At 40.3% G+C, this 17658-nt stretch overlaps 1 protein-coding gene across 7 annotated transcripts in view; it reads left to right on the top strand.

Moving 5' to 3' along the window:
• SLC25A13 (solute carrier family 25 member 13) overlaps positions 1-17658 on the top strand; it is a 189770-nt gene that overhangs the window by 107470 nt on the left and 64642 nt on the right. For 6 of the 7 annotated variants that reach the window (XM_049641497.1, XM_049641492.1, XM_049641498.1 and 3 more), the window contains 6 exons: positions 6509-6655; positions 8750-8888; positions 9634-9727; positions 9953-10037; positions 13614-13701; positions 14199-14357. In XM_049641497.1, coding sequence (XP_049497454.1) covers positions 6509-6655; positions 8750-8888; positions 9634-9727; positions 9953-10037; positions 13614-13701; positions 14199-14357 — 712 coding nt within the window. The remainder of the gene's footprint in view (positions 1-6508; positions 6656-8749; positions 8889-9633; positions 9728-9952; positions 10038-13613; positions 13702-14198; positions 14358-17658) is intronic. The other variant, XM_049641493.1, reaches the window with a different exon arrangement.

Raw genomic sequence — 17658 nt, 5'->3', positions numbered from 1 at the left:
CAGTCCGTGTAGGTTAACAGGTTAAGATTGTGGGTCCACAGCCAGATTGTGCAGGTGCCACTCCAGTTTCATTCTCAGCATCCTCTGACTCTCAGCTGCTCTTTTCCTCATTTGCCCATCCACAAAATGGAGATGATGGTAGGGCCCACCTTGCAAGGCTGATGGGAGGATTCAGAGAGATGAAACAGGAAACACAGTAGTCCCTGGAGCAAAACACACTCTTAATAACACTTAGTAAATGTTAACTTTTGGCTTTCTTCCCCCTGAAATCCTCCTATCTACATTTCCCAAATTTACATTTCTGTCTGTATCTCTAGCTTTCTTTTGTTTATACCTCAACTTTTTTATTTTTTTATTTTTTATTTTTGAGAGAGAGAGAGAGAGAGAGAGAGAGAGACAGTACAACAGGGGAGGGGCAGAGAGAGAGGGGGACACAGAATCCGAAGCAGGTTCCAGGAGCTGAGCGGTCAGCACAGAACCCGACGTGGGGCTCGAACCCATGAACCGGGAGATCATGACCTGAGCCGAAGTTGAGACGCTTAACCACTGAGCCACCCAGGAGCCCCTATAGCTCAACTTCTGTGTATAACTTAAACTCATCTGCTTCAAGTTTCTCATTGTGGTCAACTACCTCATCTCTTTTTCCTTAGGTGTTTTCCTTTATGGTTGATTTTTCTATCTGCCTCATCATCCATGGTGAGAATTCTTTGAAATCTATCTTGCTCCATTTTTATATACAAATCCTCACCAAAACAGATTTTCTTAAAATCTCTTTTTCAGTTATCTGTTACAGTGCTCTTACATTATGATTTTACCCAAGGCAGCATATAAGCTAGTGGTTAGAAATCTCATTTTTGGAATCAGAAGGTATCTCAGCATAGATCCCGGGCCTGCCGCTTCCTAGCTGCGAGACCTTGGACCTGTTAGTTAACCTCTCAGAGCTTCAGCGGCCTCTCTGTGAAATGAAGATAGTATCACTTCAGTGAATTATTGTGAGGCTTAAATGAAGTACATTTTTTAAGTTCTTGGCATGCCCCTGGCCAATAGTAAGTGCTTAGGCATTCAGCTATTACCACTATTCTCCACTGTAGCTGGTCTTCATCTCTCTGTTTTTATGGACAGTTCAGAATGACTCAGCAGAACCACTCTTCCTTTCTAGGGGATTTTTTGAAAGACTCAAAGAACTTATACTGAAAGGGTCTTTAGAGGATTTTAAACCATTCACCTTGACAAAAATCAAAGGTACCACTTAGTAAGTGGCCGTCATGCATGATGTGTGGTTTTTACAACCCTGTATGTAGATACTGCAGGGGCTCTAAGATACATACACCCCTAATCCTCCTAGGAGTGTCATGATTGATATTTGACCTCTTTTCATTCCTGCTCCGAACTTCAGATTTTTGTCATCGTAACATATTGCTTCCATAACTCCTTCACTTAAAATAAATAAAATGAATTCCTTGATGTATGTTCCCCAGCCTGTAGTTGGACAGATATTGCCAGTGACTGGAAACGTACTACTTTATAGTGTAGCCCATTTCATTGCTGAACAGCTGGACAGATTAAATACTTTTGTGTTTTGTGCTAAAATCTGATCCCTATGTATTTTTTTCTCTGTTCATTTTTTTTTTTTTTTAAAGAAATATAGAGAGCCAGTCTGACTTCTTTCTTTTACCTGATGGTCCTTTAACCTTTAAATATTTGAGTGTAACTCTTGGTTCTCTCATTGTTCTCTACTCCTCTGCTCATTTTGGAAATGACCGCAATTTTACATGTGCCCTGCCCCGTGCATACCAAATACTCTCTGTCTCACTTTTATCCCCCTGGGTTCAGATCTGGGAACCATCAGGGTCTTGGATCTACATGTATGTGTTAGGTTTTCTTTAAATAGCTTTAGAGGTGTCAGTGAAAAGCTTTGATTTTAAGTCACTCTGCCATCAATAGTAAGCCTGAATATTTATTTCAAAAGTCATTCATTCTCGTGTTAAGTATTTACAGAGTTTCTTTCTGTTGGCTCCCACAGGCCTCCTTATTTGTCTTTCTCTTTCACAGTCTCTTGCGGTTGTGAGTAGGTGAATAAGGCCAGGAGAAGAAAGCCTTTAGATTTGGTTCCCCTTCTCCATGGTCTCTGCTGTTGGGAAAACAATCCTAGCACTCTGCGCACACAGAAGACTTTTTCCTTAATGAAAAAGTCTCAGAGATGTTATTGTTTTCTCATGAAAGCTGGCAATGAAAAATCTAGATCATCAAGAATAATTTAAAAGCAAACTAAATTTTTGTCTTTTCGTAGTTATTAAGATTCCTGTCAGATGTATTTTGTAGTTAGATTCCTGACAGCAGCATTATTCAGGCTCCCCAGGTGGTGTGTTGGGGTGTTGGGAGCATTGTCAGTGGGCACAACTGCCTGGGTTTGCATTCCACCTTCACTGCTTCCGGTAAGACCTCAGTTTCCTCAACTGCCACGATGAAGTTCATAAATACTGCCCATCTCCTAGGGTTGCTGTGAGCAGTGAGTTTATTACTGTCAAATGCTTTAGAAAAGCATCTGGTGCATAATATTTTTTTTCAATATATGAAATTTATTGTCAAATTGGTTTCCATACAATACCCAGTGCTCATCCCAAAAGGTGCCCTCCTCAATACCCGTCACCCTCCCACCCCCCCATCAACCCTCAGTTTGTTCTCAGTTTTTAAGAGTCTCTTATGCTTTGGCTCTCTCCCACTCTAACCTCTTTTTTTTTTTTCCTACCCCTCCCCCATGGGTTTCTATTAAGTTTCTCAGGATCCACATAAGAGTGAAAACATGTGGTATGTGTCTTTCTCTGTATGGCTTATTTCACTTAGCATCACACTCTCCAGTTCCATCCACGTTGCTACAAAGGGCCATATTTCATTCTTTCTCATTGCCACGTAGTACTCCATTGTGTATATAAACCACAATTTCTTTATCCATTCATCAGTTGATGGACATTTCGTCTCTTTCCATAATTTGGCTATTGTTGAGAGTGCTGCTATAAACATTGGGGTACAAGTGCCCCTATGCATCAGCACTCCTCTATCCCTTGGGTAAATTCCTAGCAGTGCTATTGCTGAGTCATAGGGTAGGTCTATTTTTAATTTTTTGAGGAACCTCCACACTGTTTTCCAGAGTGGCTGTGGTGCATAACATATGTTCACTAAATGCTATTAACATGGTTGTAATATTGGCTAAGGTCATGGCTTCATTTCTTCACCCAGGAGAAGAAATAGTCACAACATAAACAGATGTCCTTCACAAGACAACCCACATCTTCTGTAGTCTGCTTTTAGTTTGAAGAAACACTTAGCTAAATGTTTTCACTATATCCTACTATTTAGAGAACTGTGTACAGTTAGCTTCTTGCTTTTCGTGGAATTTATGATGTCCTCAGTCTTTCAGAGCTGTTGGAAATGTATTCTAAAGTTGTTCATTAGAGTTCAGAGTGTGTTCATGTTCTGTGATCGAGGGATCCCTGCTAGTAAATGCGTAATTCCAAAGTGTAGGCACAGAAATGGGTAGTGACACCATCCTTGCTACATACAGATCACTCCCTGTTCTGCCACATGAGCATCCACCCCCACTGTGATGTCTGTTCCCCACTTTGAAATTTCGAGCAGGTTGGTCTTAGTCTAAGTTCTAAGGAAATGATGTGGCCAGGAATTCTGAGAAATGGGGTGGTCAGGGAAAGGGATGCCATTTTTGGTGTCATGGTCTGAGGATCCCTAAGACTAGTTGAGTTATAAACTAGGGGAAATGATAAATAACTGAACATACCTTCTGCCGTTGTTGAGAGTAATCTTGCCTTACGATAGCTTTAGCAGTGGGTCTGGCAATTCAAAGGAGACTGTTCATTTACTTCCAATTGAATACATACTGTGGTCATTTTTCACTACAGGGTGTTTAACAGTTGGTTTCTTCCTCTTAAATTGGAGGCACTTGTACAGAGAACCCCTTTTTGTTCAGTGGAATGTGATTTCTTCATTCAATTGGTTTTATAGACTACCTATCATTGAAGATTATGGCTGTGGTTTATTGAGTGCCTAGTATGTCTAAAGTATTCTGCCTCCACCAGGAGAGGAATGAACAGGACACAATCTCTTTTCCCTAGCAAGGTGAGGGAAACACAGGAATCTAAACAACTGATTCAAATAAGAGGAAATAAGACAAGTCTTATAATTGAGGTTCAAGCAGGGAGCCACATGATCAGATCAATTGTTTTCAGTTAAGAGACCTACTTATATTTACTTAAGTGGTGGCATTTGAGCTAAGCCTGGAGGAAGTGGTAGGATTTCAGGAACTAGAGAAAGAGGCTGCCGTCTACACCGGGAGGAGGGAGGAGTGTGGACAGTGGTAGGAGTGTGTGGAAGCACTGGAAGGGCTGAGCATGGGTACTGGAGACCAGGCTGAGAGTAGCTCCTTTCAGGGTCTTGGGTTTAGTGATGTGTGATTTCATGGTCTTTACAAGATGTCCACGTGGAGGTATACTCTGAACCGTTAGGGATTCTGTTCCCGCAGATAGTGGTGGGAGACTGGGATCTGAGAGTCAAGCCTTCTGAGAAATCCTTGAGACCTAGGGGAGTAGAGTAAGGAGACTTGAGGACAGAGGGCTGACAGATGCCTCCCATTTAAGTGGAAGTGGTAAGGGAAGTGGAAGGGAGGTAAGGGTCCCATAAGAGACTTTGGGCAGGGACAGGCTCAGATCAGAACTGGCAGATGCTGTGACTGAGAAGAGGCTTTTGAGTAGGATAAAAACTCTGATTCTGACTATTGTATTGTCTTTTAAAATTTTTTATTGTAGACATTTTCAAACTATACATAAGTAGAAAAGTATATTATACTGTGACCCACCATGTCCCCATTGTGCAGCTTCAGTTATTATCTGTATTTTATCAAGCTTCCTTCATCTTCCTTCATCAAGCTTCCTTCATCTTCCTCTTTCAGGGGAAAGAGAAGGGAGATAGGGGACTTTTAAGCACCATCAGGCTTGTATCACTTCTGCTGAGCTTTAGTTTGCACTACGTCATAAGGACAATTTGTTTTTATACTACTCTAAGTCATTATCTAGCCAAAGTTTAAAAAAAATAGAGAATAGTAATTCTCTGTCAGCCAATTAAACTTCTTTTTGTTTAAATAATTTGAAGTCCTTGAAAACCACATCAGCAGTGCTTTTTAATTCCATAGAGATTAGATCTTACTCTTTTTATTTTCTTTCTTTCTTTTCTTTCTTTCTTTCTTTCTTTCTTTCTTTCTTTCTTTCTTTCTTTCTGTCTGTCTTGAGAGAAAGGTGGGTGGAGAGGGGCAGAGAGAGGGAGAGAGAAAATCCCAAGCAAGCTCTTCACTTGGATCACAGAGCCCGATGCAGGGCTTGAACCCACGAAATGTGAGATCATGACCTGAGCCAAAATCAAGAGTCTGAGGCTGCAATGACTGAGCCACCCAGGCGCCTGGAGATAAGATCTCACTCCAAGGGCGCGTTTGGGAAACAGGCAGTGTCGTGAGGAAGATAACAAAACGTTGTCTGTGGAAGGGATGCCTCTTCTACATGGCACGTGATGCGTTTTGATGGGAGGCTGTTTATTTTGTATGTACGCTTACTTCCTGTGAATAGCACTGGACATCTAAATCAAGCTTCCTGTCTTTAGATCATAGGACTTACAATAATAGTGGCAGTTTTGCCACCTCTGACCCACATACCATTCAGTTCCTAATCCTGGAGCAGGGGTCCTTATTTGGGACCTGTGGCCATCTCCGGAGACTTTTTTTTTAGTAAGCTTCATGCCCAGTGTCAGGCCCAAGACCTGAGCTGAGATCAAGACTCAGACGCATAAGCAACTGAGCCACCCAGGCGCCCCAGCCAGAGACATTTTTGACTGTCATGCTCTTGGGCGTGAAGGGGCTACCATCATTTAGAGGAAGGAGAGAGGAGAGGGATGCACAGGGCAGCTCCCCATAACAGAGGCTTAACCTGCCCCAAGTACTAGTAATGTCAAGGCTGAGAAACTATATATTAGCAGAATACCCTATTTCAGAGGAGAACCGCCCTTTTTAGTTTGGTATTACATCACATGTTTGTGTACCAGGTTACTAATAAGAATTTTTCTATCTCCTTTGGAGAGAGGTTAATGTCTTCTAGATGTTTTTCATTGAATCTCCTGTATCATCTAAGTTGGGTTTGGCCATATCTTTGGGCCTACCAAACTTCATTCCAATTTTTGTTTTCTTTGTGTCCTTGGACTCTAGCAGAGCATGGAAGTGATTTGGTTTCTCTGGGTAGGAGATTTCAGGTAGAATGCATTTTCTGAAGACATGTTCATTGGTCTGAGCAAAGTTCTCTCTTTGGAGGAAGATGATAGCTTGAAGGTGTTATTTCACAACAGGTGAGTCTTGTTAAGTCAAGATATGATCTATATTTCTTCACCCTGATTTGAAATTGAGCAGTCTTTTGTAGTAATTGAGAAACATAAATTATTCCACTTTCATTTTTTGTAGGAAATACAATTGGAGCATGCAAAGCAAGCCTTTATGCAAAGGGACAATGCCAGGACTGGAAAAGTTACAGCCATTGACTTCCGAGACATCATGGTTACCATCCGCCCCCATGTTTTGACGCCTTTTGTAGAAGAATGTCTAGTAGCTGTAAGTTGTAACTTGACCTAATGAAGCAGTTTATTTTACCTGGCAAAAGCTCGGTAAATAAGGGATTATAAAAACAATTCTTAAAAATTATGTAGAGTTTTTCAATTCAAACTAACGTTTTCTTAATGTGATCTCATATATTATCAGACTTCCTGACAGGGTATGTTTTGGCTAGTTTTAGTGGGTAGGTTGATTTGTTACCTGGATAATATAGAATATCTCAAAGAAACGTGTGAACTGGGTTTTTAAAAAAAGGTAAAAACAACTTTATGATTTCATGTTAATTTTGCTTTATATCCCAAAGTATGTCAATATGTCATATTGTCATAGGTCATATGTCAAATGGTAATCTTCACTTTTATCTATTCTCCAAGGCAAAATTTTTTTTTTAAAAAAATAGTGCATGCAGATGTATTTCTTTGGTCGACAGAGCAGAATCTCTAAACTTTAGATTCACTCACTCATTCACCATGTGTGTTTTGAGGCAACAGTGACACATAGGATGGGTGAGCCCCGTTCCTGTGTTGTAGCTTCCATGCCAGTGGGTGCCCAGCCCCTCTCCCTACCTCATGGACCTGGAAGGTATCCTATAACATTCTCTGCTGGAGGTTCTCAAGCCTTGGTCACAAAGCATAAGAATCACCAGGGATGCCTTCCTTTTTCTTAAAATTTTTTTTAACATTTATTTACTTTTGAGAGAGAGACAGAGCATGAGTGGGGAGAGGCAGAGAGAGAGGGAGACACAGAATTGGAAGCAGGCTTCGGGGTCTGAGCTGTCAGTACAGAGCCTGACGTGGGGCTTGAACTCATGAACTGCAAGATCTCATCTGAGCTGAAGTCGGACGCTTAATTGACTGAGCCACCCAGGCGCCCCAGGGATGCTTATTAAAAGTACAGATAACTAAGTTTTCTTCCAGGCCTATGGTTTTATCATCTACAGGTGCTGAGGTCCTAGAATCTAATCTCGAAAACTTCCCAGATCATTCTGACAATCACACGGTTTGGGAAACCCTTACACTGTGGTTTGGTAGTCCCGGGGAGACTTTTGGGGTTTTTTCACCATGCTCTGGGTTTCCCACAGTGCTTACCATAGGCAGGAACTCAGGATAGCTTTTCACCTTTTTTTCCCCTGGTGCCTCTTTTTGGAGACATGGAATTCTGACAAGGCCTTTTCCACTCTGGCACTGTGTTAATCTAACTCCCTTTCTTGCCTTCCTCCTACCCTTCGCTACTCCATTTTAAACTCTTGTATCAGCTATTTTAAATGATTACTAAGTGAAGATTTATGTGGTTGTTACTTTATAAATAAGTGCTTTCCTAATAAAAATATTTTGCCTTGTTAGGGAAGGATAGAATTTGAAACCCCAAACTGAAGTTCCATTCATAACGGACATGCTGTCTGTTTCCCTTGCCCCCCCTTGTGAAAAAAATATGGTTTCTTACAAATTCCGATTATCAGAATTCTGACCAGTTTTAACTCCTTTCAAAGCACGTGACATCTCATAATTTTATCGTAATACGCTTGTTTGCTAGAAATCCCACCAATGTAAAGTCTGTACTTAAATGATTATTTATTGCTAGTTATAAGTAACATGACAGATCATGATATTAATGTTGGCTTGACCACTTTTCATACTGTGTTTGTGTTGGAATAATATAGTTTTACATGTATAAGCACACACATGTGTATGTGTATGGTGTAGTTGTGCATGTCTGAGCCTCTCAGAATTGCTCATTAGATGAAATAAACAAACTTATAAAACATTTCCAATTGAAATTTGAACTCTGTAAATTACTACTGGTCCTGTTGTTATAATCCTACACATGTATTTATTTAGTGTTCCAGGACTTATGTGTGGAGAGTATAAGCTCTGGTCGTGATTAGTTGCAGTTACTTTTAAAATTCACTTATAGCTTTTTTATTTTTTTTTTTTTTAATGTGAAAGGAAAATACTTATGGCCATTTCTTTTCAAACATGCATTCTTGATTACTTCCAAAACTAGCATTTGATATATGTACTTCAGAATCTTCTTCATTCTATAAATCTTTTGTTTATTGTTCTTCTCCCATCTCTTATTTTCCACTTATTTGAGGCTGCTGGAGGTGCTACGTCCCATCAAGTTAGTTTCTCCTATTTTAATGGATTTAATTCACTCCTTAACAACATGGAACTCATTAGAAAGATCTACAGCACTCTGGCTGGCAACAGGAAAGATGTAGAGGTGACTAAGGGTGAGTGAGAATAAGTCTGAATTTTTGCCTGCAAGTATCTTGGTATATTATTATTAGGGTGAAGAAGGCAACGGAGAGTTTATGTTATAGATTTTTCTATCCCATTGACACATCTTAACCATATGGTACATGTGTGTTCTCCATCCTTTGATCTGACAAACAAAAGTAAAACAGTCTTCAGCAGGTTTTAAATAAACTGAAGACAGTCTTTGAATGAGGGAACCATGCAAAATTTCTTAAATGTTTTCAAATCATGCTAAAACCTGAGCTAAATTTGCAGCCTCTAAAGTGGCCTTCAAAAGTATGTGAGGAATTCCATAAACTTACACTGGTGACAACCTCAGAACAAGATATCAGTGTTAATAGGATTTTTTTTCTTTTAACTGAGAAGTCCCTTAAGAATCCCACTGCATCATTAATAGAACCTCCCAGGACAGATGCAGGTGAAGCTTCATACCTGCTTCCTTGTTTTCTCGGACCTGCGATTTCAATAACATACTGTGTCATTTTTTCAAAGCCTTCAGATGAGACAGAAAGCGTTTAAGGTCAATATTAGAGAAACTGTTCTGCACACTCCTTCCAGATGAATGAAAGAATTGCAAAAATTCTTACCCTATTTGGATTTACTTGAATTCTGTGATAGTAAAGTTTTGTGATGTTCACTCATTCCAGTGCCTTGAGTTAATGCTGCATTTAGTGGCTATTCCTTGTTGAATCTTTCCCTTTTAACTCTTTTTCCATACAGAGGAGTTTGTTCTGGCAGCTCAGAAATTTGGTCAGGTTACACCCATGGAAGTTGACATCTTGTTTCAGTTAGCAGATTTATATGAGCCACGGGGGTAAGTTGGCCTTTTTTTTTTTTTTTTTTTCTAATTAGCTTAATAAAAGGAGGTTAGGAGTTGGGGGTGGGAGGAGGGCAGCAAACTGGGAGAAAAAGAAGCCAAATTAAAGAGGACTCCAAAATATGGGAAACAAACAAGGGAATGTTTTAAAATTCCATAACACGGATTTTAATGAACTTGTATTTTGTTGTCGCTTGTGCTTGTTTTTTTGTTCCCCTCCAGACGTATGACCTTGGCAGACATTGAACGAATTGCTCCATTGGAAGAGGGCACTCTGCCTTTCAACTTGGCTGAGGCCCAGAGGCAGGTGGGCAAAGGGAGCAGACTTGCTCCCTTATGTTTCTGTAGTAGGGCACCCCCAGACCCTTTCTATTTGGTGGTGCCTTGTTGGTGCTGGTGTCTCACCTTCCAATTTAACATCTTGCACCAACAGTCCAGACGATTTCCAAAGGCTGCAAAGAGAAATTACTTTAGAAAGGTTCTGATTAATAGACACTAGTTACTTTAGAAGATGGGGTGATTTCCTAACTGCATGCAAGTCTACCTCCCTTCCCCCCCCCCCCCCCCCAAAATAGACAGAAGCTCTTTTCTTCTTCCCTAAATCTTGTGTTGAGAGATGTGGGACAGAAGTCCCATTTTGGTGTCGCTGTCCCGGCGAAGCGACACATTGCTCACGGCAAGCTGCCTTTGCTCCGAAGAGAAGAACTTCATCAGCTCATCGTGTAACTGCCGTGCCTTCCGTTTTTCTGAATATCAAAATGAGATAATTTTGTTTAGTCTGGAGTAATAGTTTGAAGGCTTTTAGACTTCTTTTCTCTGTGAAAGGATTCATAAGTTATGTGGAAACAATTTGAGGAATGCTAAATTTTATTTTATGGTTAACAGAAACCAATCTCTTGAAGTCATGAGAGTCAGAAACTTAAGACATGGGCCCTCCTCATTTAACTCTTGCCCTACTCTCTATAGATCAGGATTAGAGAATAAAAGCTTTCATAGCATGTGTTGTGCTTACACGATGTTTGTAAAGTAAATCCAGTCACAGACGAGCGTCATTTTAGAAAAATACCTCCTTTAAGCAAAGCCATCTCTGAATCCTATGAGACTTAACAGTTTTTGGCTTGGAGCTCTGGGTCTGTACAGAGACGCCAGTTTGACCACAATGGGTTGATGCGGGCTGCATTTTTAGGACTGGCAGGCCTCGAGCCAGCACCCCTTCTTTCAGCCCCCCCTCCCCCCCTCCCCCACGCTGAATGCACTGGCAAATTTTGTGTGCAGCATGTAACTCAAAGTGGTGGGTGTGTGCTCAGTAAATCCTAACTAGGCACCTCTGGAAAACCAGCTGGCTGTTGTTAAAAGAGGGAGCTGATTTCCCTGAGTGCAGGAGAGAGAAGTGTATAATCACGTGCAGCGGTAGAAGCAACATTGGTCTCCTCCCTTTGATTTTTAAACACTGCTTACCAGATGATTATCTCTTCGTCTCTATGTGACTGGCTGTTATAGAAATTTGGGGATTAAGAAAAAGCAGAGGTTTTTTTTTTTTTCTTTTTTTTTTTAAGCTTCCTACTGTCCTCCAGCTGACAGTGGTATCCCACAATTTTTCCTTTGCCCTCTGCAACTTTTGAGAGATTTTGAGAGATTTTGGTGGGTGCTCATTGATACTGGCCATGCAAGGGTTAGACGAGATTGATGAGATTTACAGCAGGAAATGATTGGCTGCGGCTTAGAGGTGTAGAGCAATTCACAGTGGCCTTGCCTGGAATATTCTTTGCTATGTGAACACCAGTAGGCCTGACAACATTGACAGGACTCACGCAATGGAGGTCATCCATCTGGTAGGCTCTGTGCTACCATTTATCCTCAACAGAGGAGTGCAGGAATAGGAATCTTTCTTGTCTCATGAGCTTGCTACATTTCGAGCTTCAGAAAAGTTACATGAAAGTCTGGGATTTTGTTTATTTTGTCTTTTAGATGAAGAATTAGTGGTAGCTGTACATCTGCCTCTCCCACCCCCATCCATTATTTTCAAAATACTTTCACTCACTATTTTGATGCCAGAACCTTTCTGAGTATTACCTGTTTGTATCTATATAAGAAGTAGTGCCTTTCTTAGGGATGCATTTGTCAAAATGAGGGTTCTCGTGATTTCCATCTATGCAGAGATAGAACTGGAAACACCCCATGGCATTTGCAGAAGAAATGTTTTACATTCCTGAAGATGCATATTTCTATGTAAAGCTATTTTCAGTTAAATGACTCTAAAGGAGATTCCAAGTTATCTCATTGTATTAGAATTGTGTTACATTGACAGCAGCTAAAATTCAGTGGGTTGATAGCTGGGGTTGGTAATTATTTTCATTGTTCATTTATTTTAATTATCATGACTTTTGGAAAAACAAATTTTACTGAATGTATTTATTCATTCAACAGGTATTTATTAAGCACTAACTATGTGCCACCCTCATTTGACAACTTTATATGACATAAAATTACTTGTATTTATGTAGACAGAAAAACGCAGTGCTCTAAAATGTTTTGGCATCAAAAACACAGTAAGGATAATTAGGTCCAAAGAACAAAAAAATAACAACTGACTGGCCTGAAGTGTGAATTTAGAAAAAGTGGGTAAAAAAGAGGAGAAAGTAACAATTACCTGCAAGACAACCTCCTTGTTAGTTCCACTGTAAATATTTTGAGTTATCTTTGGGTATTGAGATAGCCAAAATGTTTTAATGTGTTTTTATATGCACACACATACCCACAAATAATGTTGAATAGAAATAACATATTGCACGCGGTCTTTAACATTGTTCTTAAAAGATTATGAGATATTTCAAACATTTATAAAGTTAAAAAGAATCATATCCTGAATACCTGTCTACCTGCTGTATTCTTTTTAACCTGTTTTCACTTTATAATACCTTATGAACATTTTTCTTAACATTAAGAACATTTTACAATGACATACAATTTCATTTTAAGGCTGTAACATTTTTTAAAGTTTATTTATGTAATCTCTACACCCAGTGTGGGGCTCAAACTCATGACCCTGAGATCAAGAGTCGCATGTCTCCAACTGAGCCAGCCAGGCACCCCAAGGGTGCAACATTTTTAACTGGTCCTCTCTTACTGGACATTTAGGTTATTCTCAGAGTTTTTGCTCTTAAAACAGTGTTGCTTTTTAACATTCTGTTAGCTTGATCCTTGTTTACATACATGATTGTTTTCTAGTCTGATTTTTTATAAGTAGACTTGCGGGGTCAAAGGTTATGTACAAAAGTTTGGGTGTATATTACCAAGTTTCTCTTCAGGTTTATTCTAGATTAAATGGCAGGTTTGAGAAGCCCCATTTTTATCAACTCTTGCCAGACTGGGTGTTGCCATTAGAAAAGAAACTGTGGTGACAGATGGTAGTTAGATTTATCATGGTGAACACTTCACAGTGTACCTCAGTGTTGATTCACTGTGGTTTACACCTGAAACTAATACATTGTATGTCGACTATACTTCACTAAAATGAATAAACAAAAACCTCCCAAACCTGCCAGTTTGCTTGATGATGAATGATGTGCCATTAATGTTTTTAAGTTTGTGTCTCCTTGATCACTAATAAGAATTAAACATTTGAAAATAGGTTTATAACATTTGGGGGGGGGGTACATAGTGGTTTTAATTTTGTTCAAATTTGATTTTCAGCACTAACAGCAGTAATAGCTTTTCCTTAATTAGAACAACAGAATCTAACCCTACCTTCCTCTTTGATGTTTCAGTTCGTGTCCTGAATTTGGAACCCGGTGGGCAATTTAAAAAAATCATATGTGCTGATTTCTGTTCTGTCCTTCTTTCTGTCTCCTGTCTCCCCTCCCTGATTCCCATGTGTGCAAAGAAGAAGGCCTCCGTCGACTCATCCCGACCAGTTGTCCTGCAGATTGCAGAGTCAGCCTACAGGTTTGGTCTGGGTTCCATTGCTGGAGGTTAGTCATGGATGAGTGCAAATTTTTCACTTTTATTATGCCTCTGATATTTTTTTCTCTGATTTCCACCTTGCAGTATTAAAGGACAAAGCCTTCTTTGGTCTTTCCAAGCCAGTTACCTGTCTTCACCCCTGAGATGGAACAAGAGCAAAGGGAACTTCCCCCCATACCTGCATGTGATCAGGGACTTCGAAGTGGCTTTTTCTCTTACTTATCTCTTAGCATCTACTATAGGCTTTTTAAAGATGGGTGAATAATAAGGTTAGGCTGTAGGTAATGCGTAGGTAAAACTTTGAACTGTCTATGACATCATTTTATCAGAGACACTTGAATGAAAATCCACAATTGTTTATTAGGAAAATGAGTACAGTTTTAAAATCCGTACATGCAGAATTTGTTTCTTTCCTCGATCAGGCTTCTCTTTGATGTTAACCACCTTCCCCTTTCCTCTGACTGACCTTTCTTCCTTCTGAAATACTGGTTTTATTTGATTTTAGCTGTCGGAGCCACTGCCGTGTATCCCATCGATCTTGTAAAAACTCGAATGCAGAACCAACGATCAACGGGCTCTTTTGTGGGAGAACTTATGTATAAAAACAGCTTTGACTGTTTTAAGAAAGTGCTACGCTATGAAGGCTTCTTTGGACTGTATAGAGGTTAGTGCCATGTGCTGAATTCATGTAAGGTGAAATAGTAGCCGAAGGTTTGGTTTTCCATCTGTGTGCCTGAAAAGTATTAGGGAGACTGCATTACAGTGGAAATGCAGCAGATTCTCAATTATCCATGCTAATGGGAGTAGGCTGGAGGCATCTAGGGCATGGCTAATCAAAACAGCCCATAATCTGAAAGCCATTTATATTGCTCTGTAGTATATTTTATTTCTTAAAATAATTATTTTTTATAAATATCTTCAGTGGGTTTTTTAAAAGGCTTATATTGTTTGTCTTCTTGAAAGAATTCCACTCACCACCTAAGAGGGAAAGGCATCTTGGGGACAGGACTGAGCCTACTTGGGATTAATGATTGTCCTTGAATATACCACATAAAAGTCTGTCAAGCGGATAACCAGGGGTTCAGTGGAGCCCTCATTTACTGCCTCTTAGTTAAAGTTGCCCCTTCCTTCCTCTGACTCTGTACCCAGTGGAGTTGATTCACACGCCACTCTAACAGGGGGTCCTGTCCCGCTTCATCTAAGCCCTGTCCTTCAATCATCTAAGGTTCATGAAGCAATGAGAACAGTAGTGAGATGTAAGTCATCACTAATAGAAAAGATCCCACAGGTCCTGACTACCCTTCCATTGGCATTGGCCTAAAGAGGCTTGACTTGGCTTCCCCACCTCTCTGTATTGCCTTAGACAAAGAGAAAAGAAGAATTTTGCATCAGCTAGAATACAGTATTGCAGGGCGGTTCCAGCTGAGCCACTTTGCCATTTGGCAACTGCGCTACTGGCGGGGTCTTCCCTGCCTTCCAATGCTTGCTGTAGAAGAAAACAGTATTTAGTACTCTGCAGAGACAGACCTTGAAACTGGCAGTCATGTAGACCTGGGCCTGTAGGCCTCTTCTGCCATCTGCTGACTCTAGTCTTCATCTTAAGCACTCAAGTTTAAAAAAAAACAAAGACCCCTCTTGAAATCTCTCACCTTAGAAACTAAGAGGTTTTAAACTCCAGAGAAGGTCCGTTTTGCAGGTTCTATTGTGTAGGTAGATAACTCCCATCAAAGGCCTTTTGATCTTTTCTCTGCCCTCTTTCCCTCACCCCCTGCCTCTTCTTACAATTGAGAAGGTCTTTGACCCCAGGTGATTGATGATGACCCTTACAGGGTCACTGCCTTCCATTTGAAATACTTTTCTCTCCTGGTGACAACAAACCTCACAGATGAAATGTCTCCCAAGTAGTACAAGGTTAATGTCACAGTGCCACCTTACCTGTCCGTGTGGATTTTCTGCCTGGAGACATTTGAGCCTCAAGCCAGAAGGAGGACCGAACCTTGTCTGTTGCTTCACAAACTACTTTTATGGCCTTCTCTTGGTATTGGATTTAAATGTCAAGAGTGCCTTTAGGATTGTGAGAAATACTTTTTGTCCTGCTGAATTTCTTTAATATGCTTGTGTTGACCTGGTTTGATTTAACATTGAGTCCCTTCTCTTTCTTCTTTGACCAATGTGACAAATCTTGATTCTTGGTTGCATCTGGATTTTCTTCCTTGACCTATTCTTTTAACCCCATAGACAGAACAGCTTAAAGCATACCTGAGTACTGGCTACTGGGCTAATAATACAGGCTATCTCACAAACCTCTTGCTATTTCAGTGATTACATCTGTAAGATGAGGGGGACTGGTTTTAACTCTTAAGGGAAGGGGAGTCAGCCTGCCTACTAGAGACGGAGGTTCACTTTGAAAACCAAAGAGGCAGTCCTTACCTTTTTCCTGGTTTAGAAATTTAAGCCATTTATCTCACCTGTTTTGGGTGCCTGAACCCTAATGGGTTCTCTATCAGAGGATGCTAAATAAATAGACTGTGAGTCTAAGAGTACTTCTGGGAGTCATCTGTATTTATTTCCTCTGTTTTCTAGTAAATAATTATAAAGCAACAGATCTACTGTAAAACCTTGTTTGGCTTTGTTCTGTAGTTTGGATCTTGAGAGCAAATAGATGATTGGCAGTTCAGGTTTAAAAAAAAATGACTTATAATCTTGCTTTCTAAAAATGACCTGTTCCTGACTGGTTGGGGACCACTTCTTAGTGCCTTACACATAATCATTAATTAATAATAATTGTATGTAACTGCTTATTTGTAAATGCTGGGCGAGAGAGAGCAGATGAAAATGGGAATCTGTCAGTACTAGCAGAAATTATAATGGAAACAACAAAGACCGGATGTATTCCTGGGAATCGGTATTATAACCCGTGTGTACAAAGTCAAGATAGAACACAGCCTACATGAGATTCTTTGACTATAAATTTCTTATTAAATGTAATTTTACTGTTTACAAATTTTATTCTAGGGCGCCTGGGTGGCTCAGTTGGTTAAGCATCCAACTTCAGGTCAGGTCGTGATCTCGTGGTTTGTGAGTTCGAGCCCCGCATTGGGCTCTGTGCTGACAGCTCAGAGCCTGGAGCCTGCTTCAGATTCTGTGTCTCCCTCTCTCTCTCTGCCCCTCCCACACTTGGACTCTGTCTCTCTCTGTCTCTCAAAAGTGAATAAATGTAAAAAAAAAAAAAAAAAATTAAAAATTTTATTCTAGGGGAAACTTAAATTTCAATTTTGGGAATTTAGAATCGCCTCCGATAACGCTTCATCCAGCAGGAATGAGAAGGTGTCAGAGGACATCTTGGATTTATAAACATGTTTTGAAATATCAAGTCTATTTTTTCCTATTATGGAATTTTGCTTAATGTGTAATTTTTCTGCATCAATACATATATAATTGCTAATATTTCCTGAGTAGTATAATTTGGGAATGTTGCATAAGTAAGGTCTCTCCCCCTATTTTAAAATTATCTTTATGCATATTTCAGAAAAAAGTTGACAGTTAAGCTTGAAAGAAGGTGCTTGCAGGGTGTATCTAATAGAAGGTTAATAAGCATCTCTCTTCCTCTCTTTTTTCCTTCCATAACAAGAATCCAGCTCTCTAAAGGGACACTGTTTTTGTACTGAGAAGTAATTCCTTGTGGCACTAAGTAATTCCTTAGTTCTTTCTAAGGAACTCTTGAGCACACTCCACCGCAGGTTGTTTTTCACTTTCCTCTCTCTGGCAGTCACCAGCATCTGCATGCAGTCCTGGAGGTTGTCCAGTGGTGAACAGGGAGTGAACTGGGATCACTGCCCCAGCGTCCAAAGGTGACTGATAATGCAGCTGTGGGGAGTGTCAGCAACCGCAGCAACTGTCCTCAGTGGACATGGTGCAGTCCCGTGCCCCACCCCCACCCCTGAGCGCCACGAGTGATTTTAGTG

The sequence above is a fragment of the Panthera uncia genome, chromosome A2, assembly GCF_023721935.1.
Source record: "Panthera uncia isolate 11264 chromosome A2, Puncia_PCG_1.0, whole genome shotgun sequence".
Taxonomy (NCBI): domain Eukaryota; kingdom Metazoa; phylum Chordata; class Mammalia; order Carnivora; family Felidae; genus Panthera; species Panthera uncia.
Note: the sequence above shows the minus strand (reverse complement) of the source record. Positions and strands in the feature narration are given on the sequence as shown.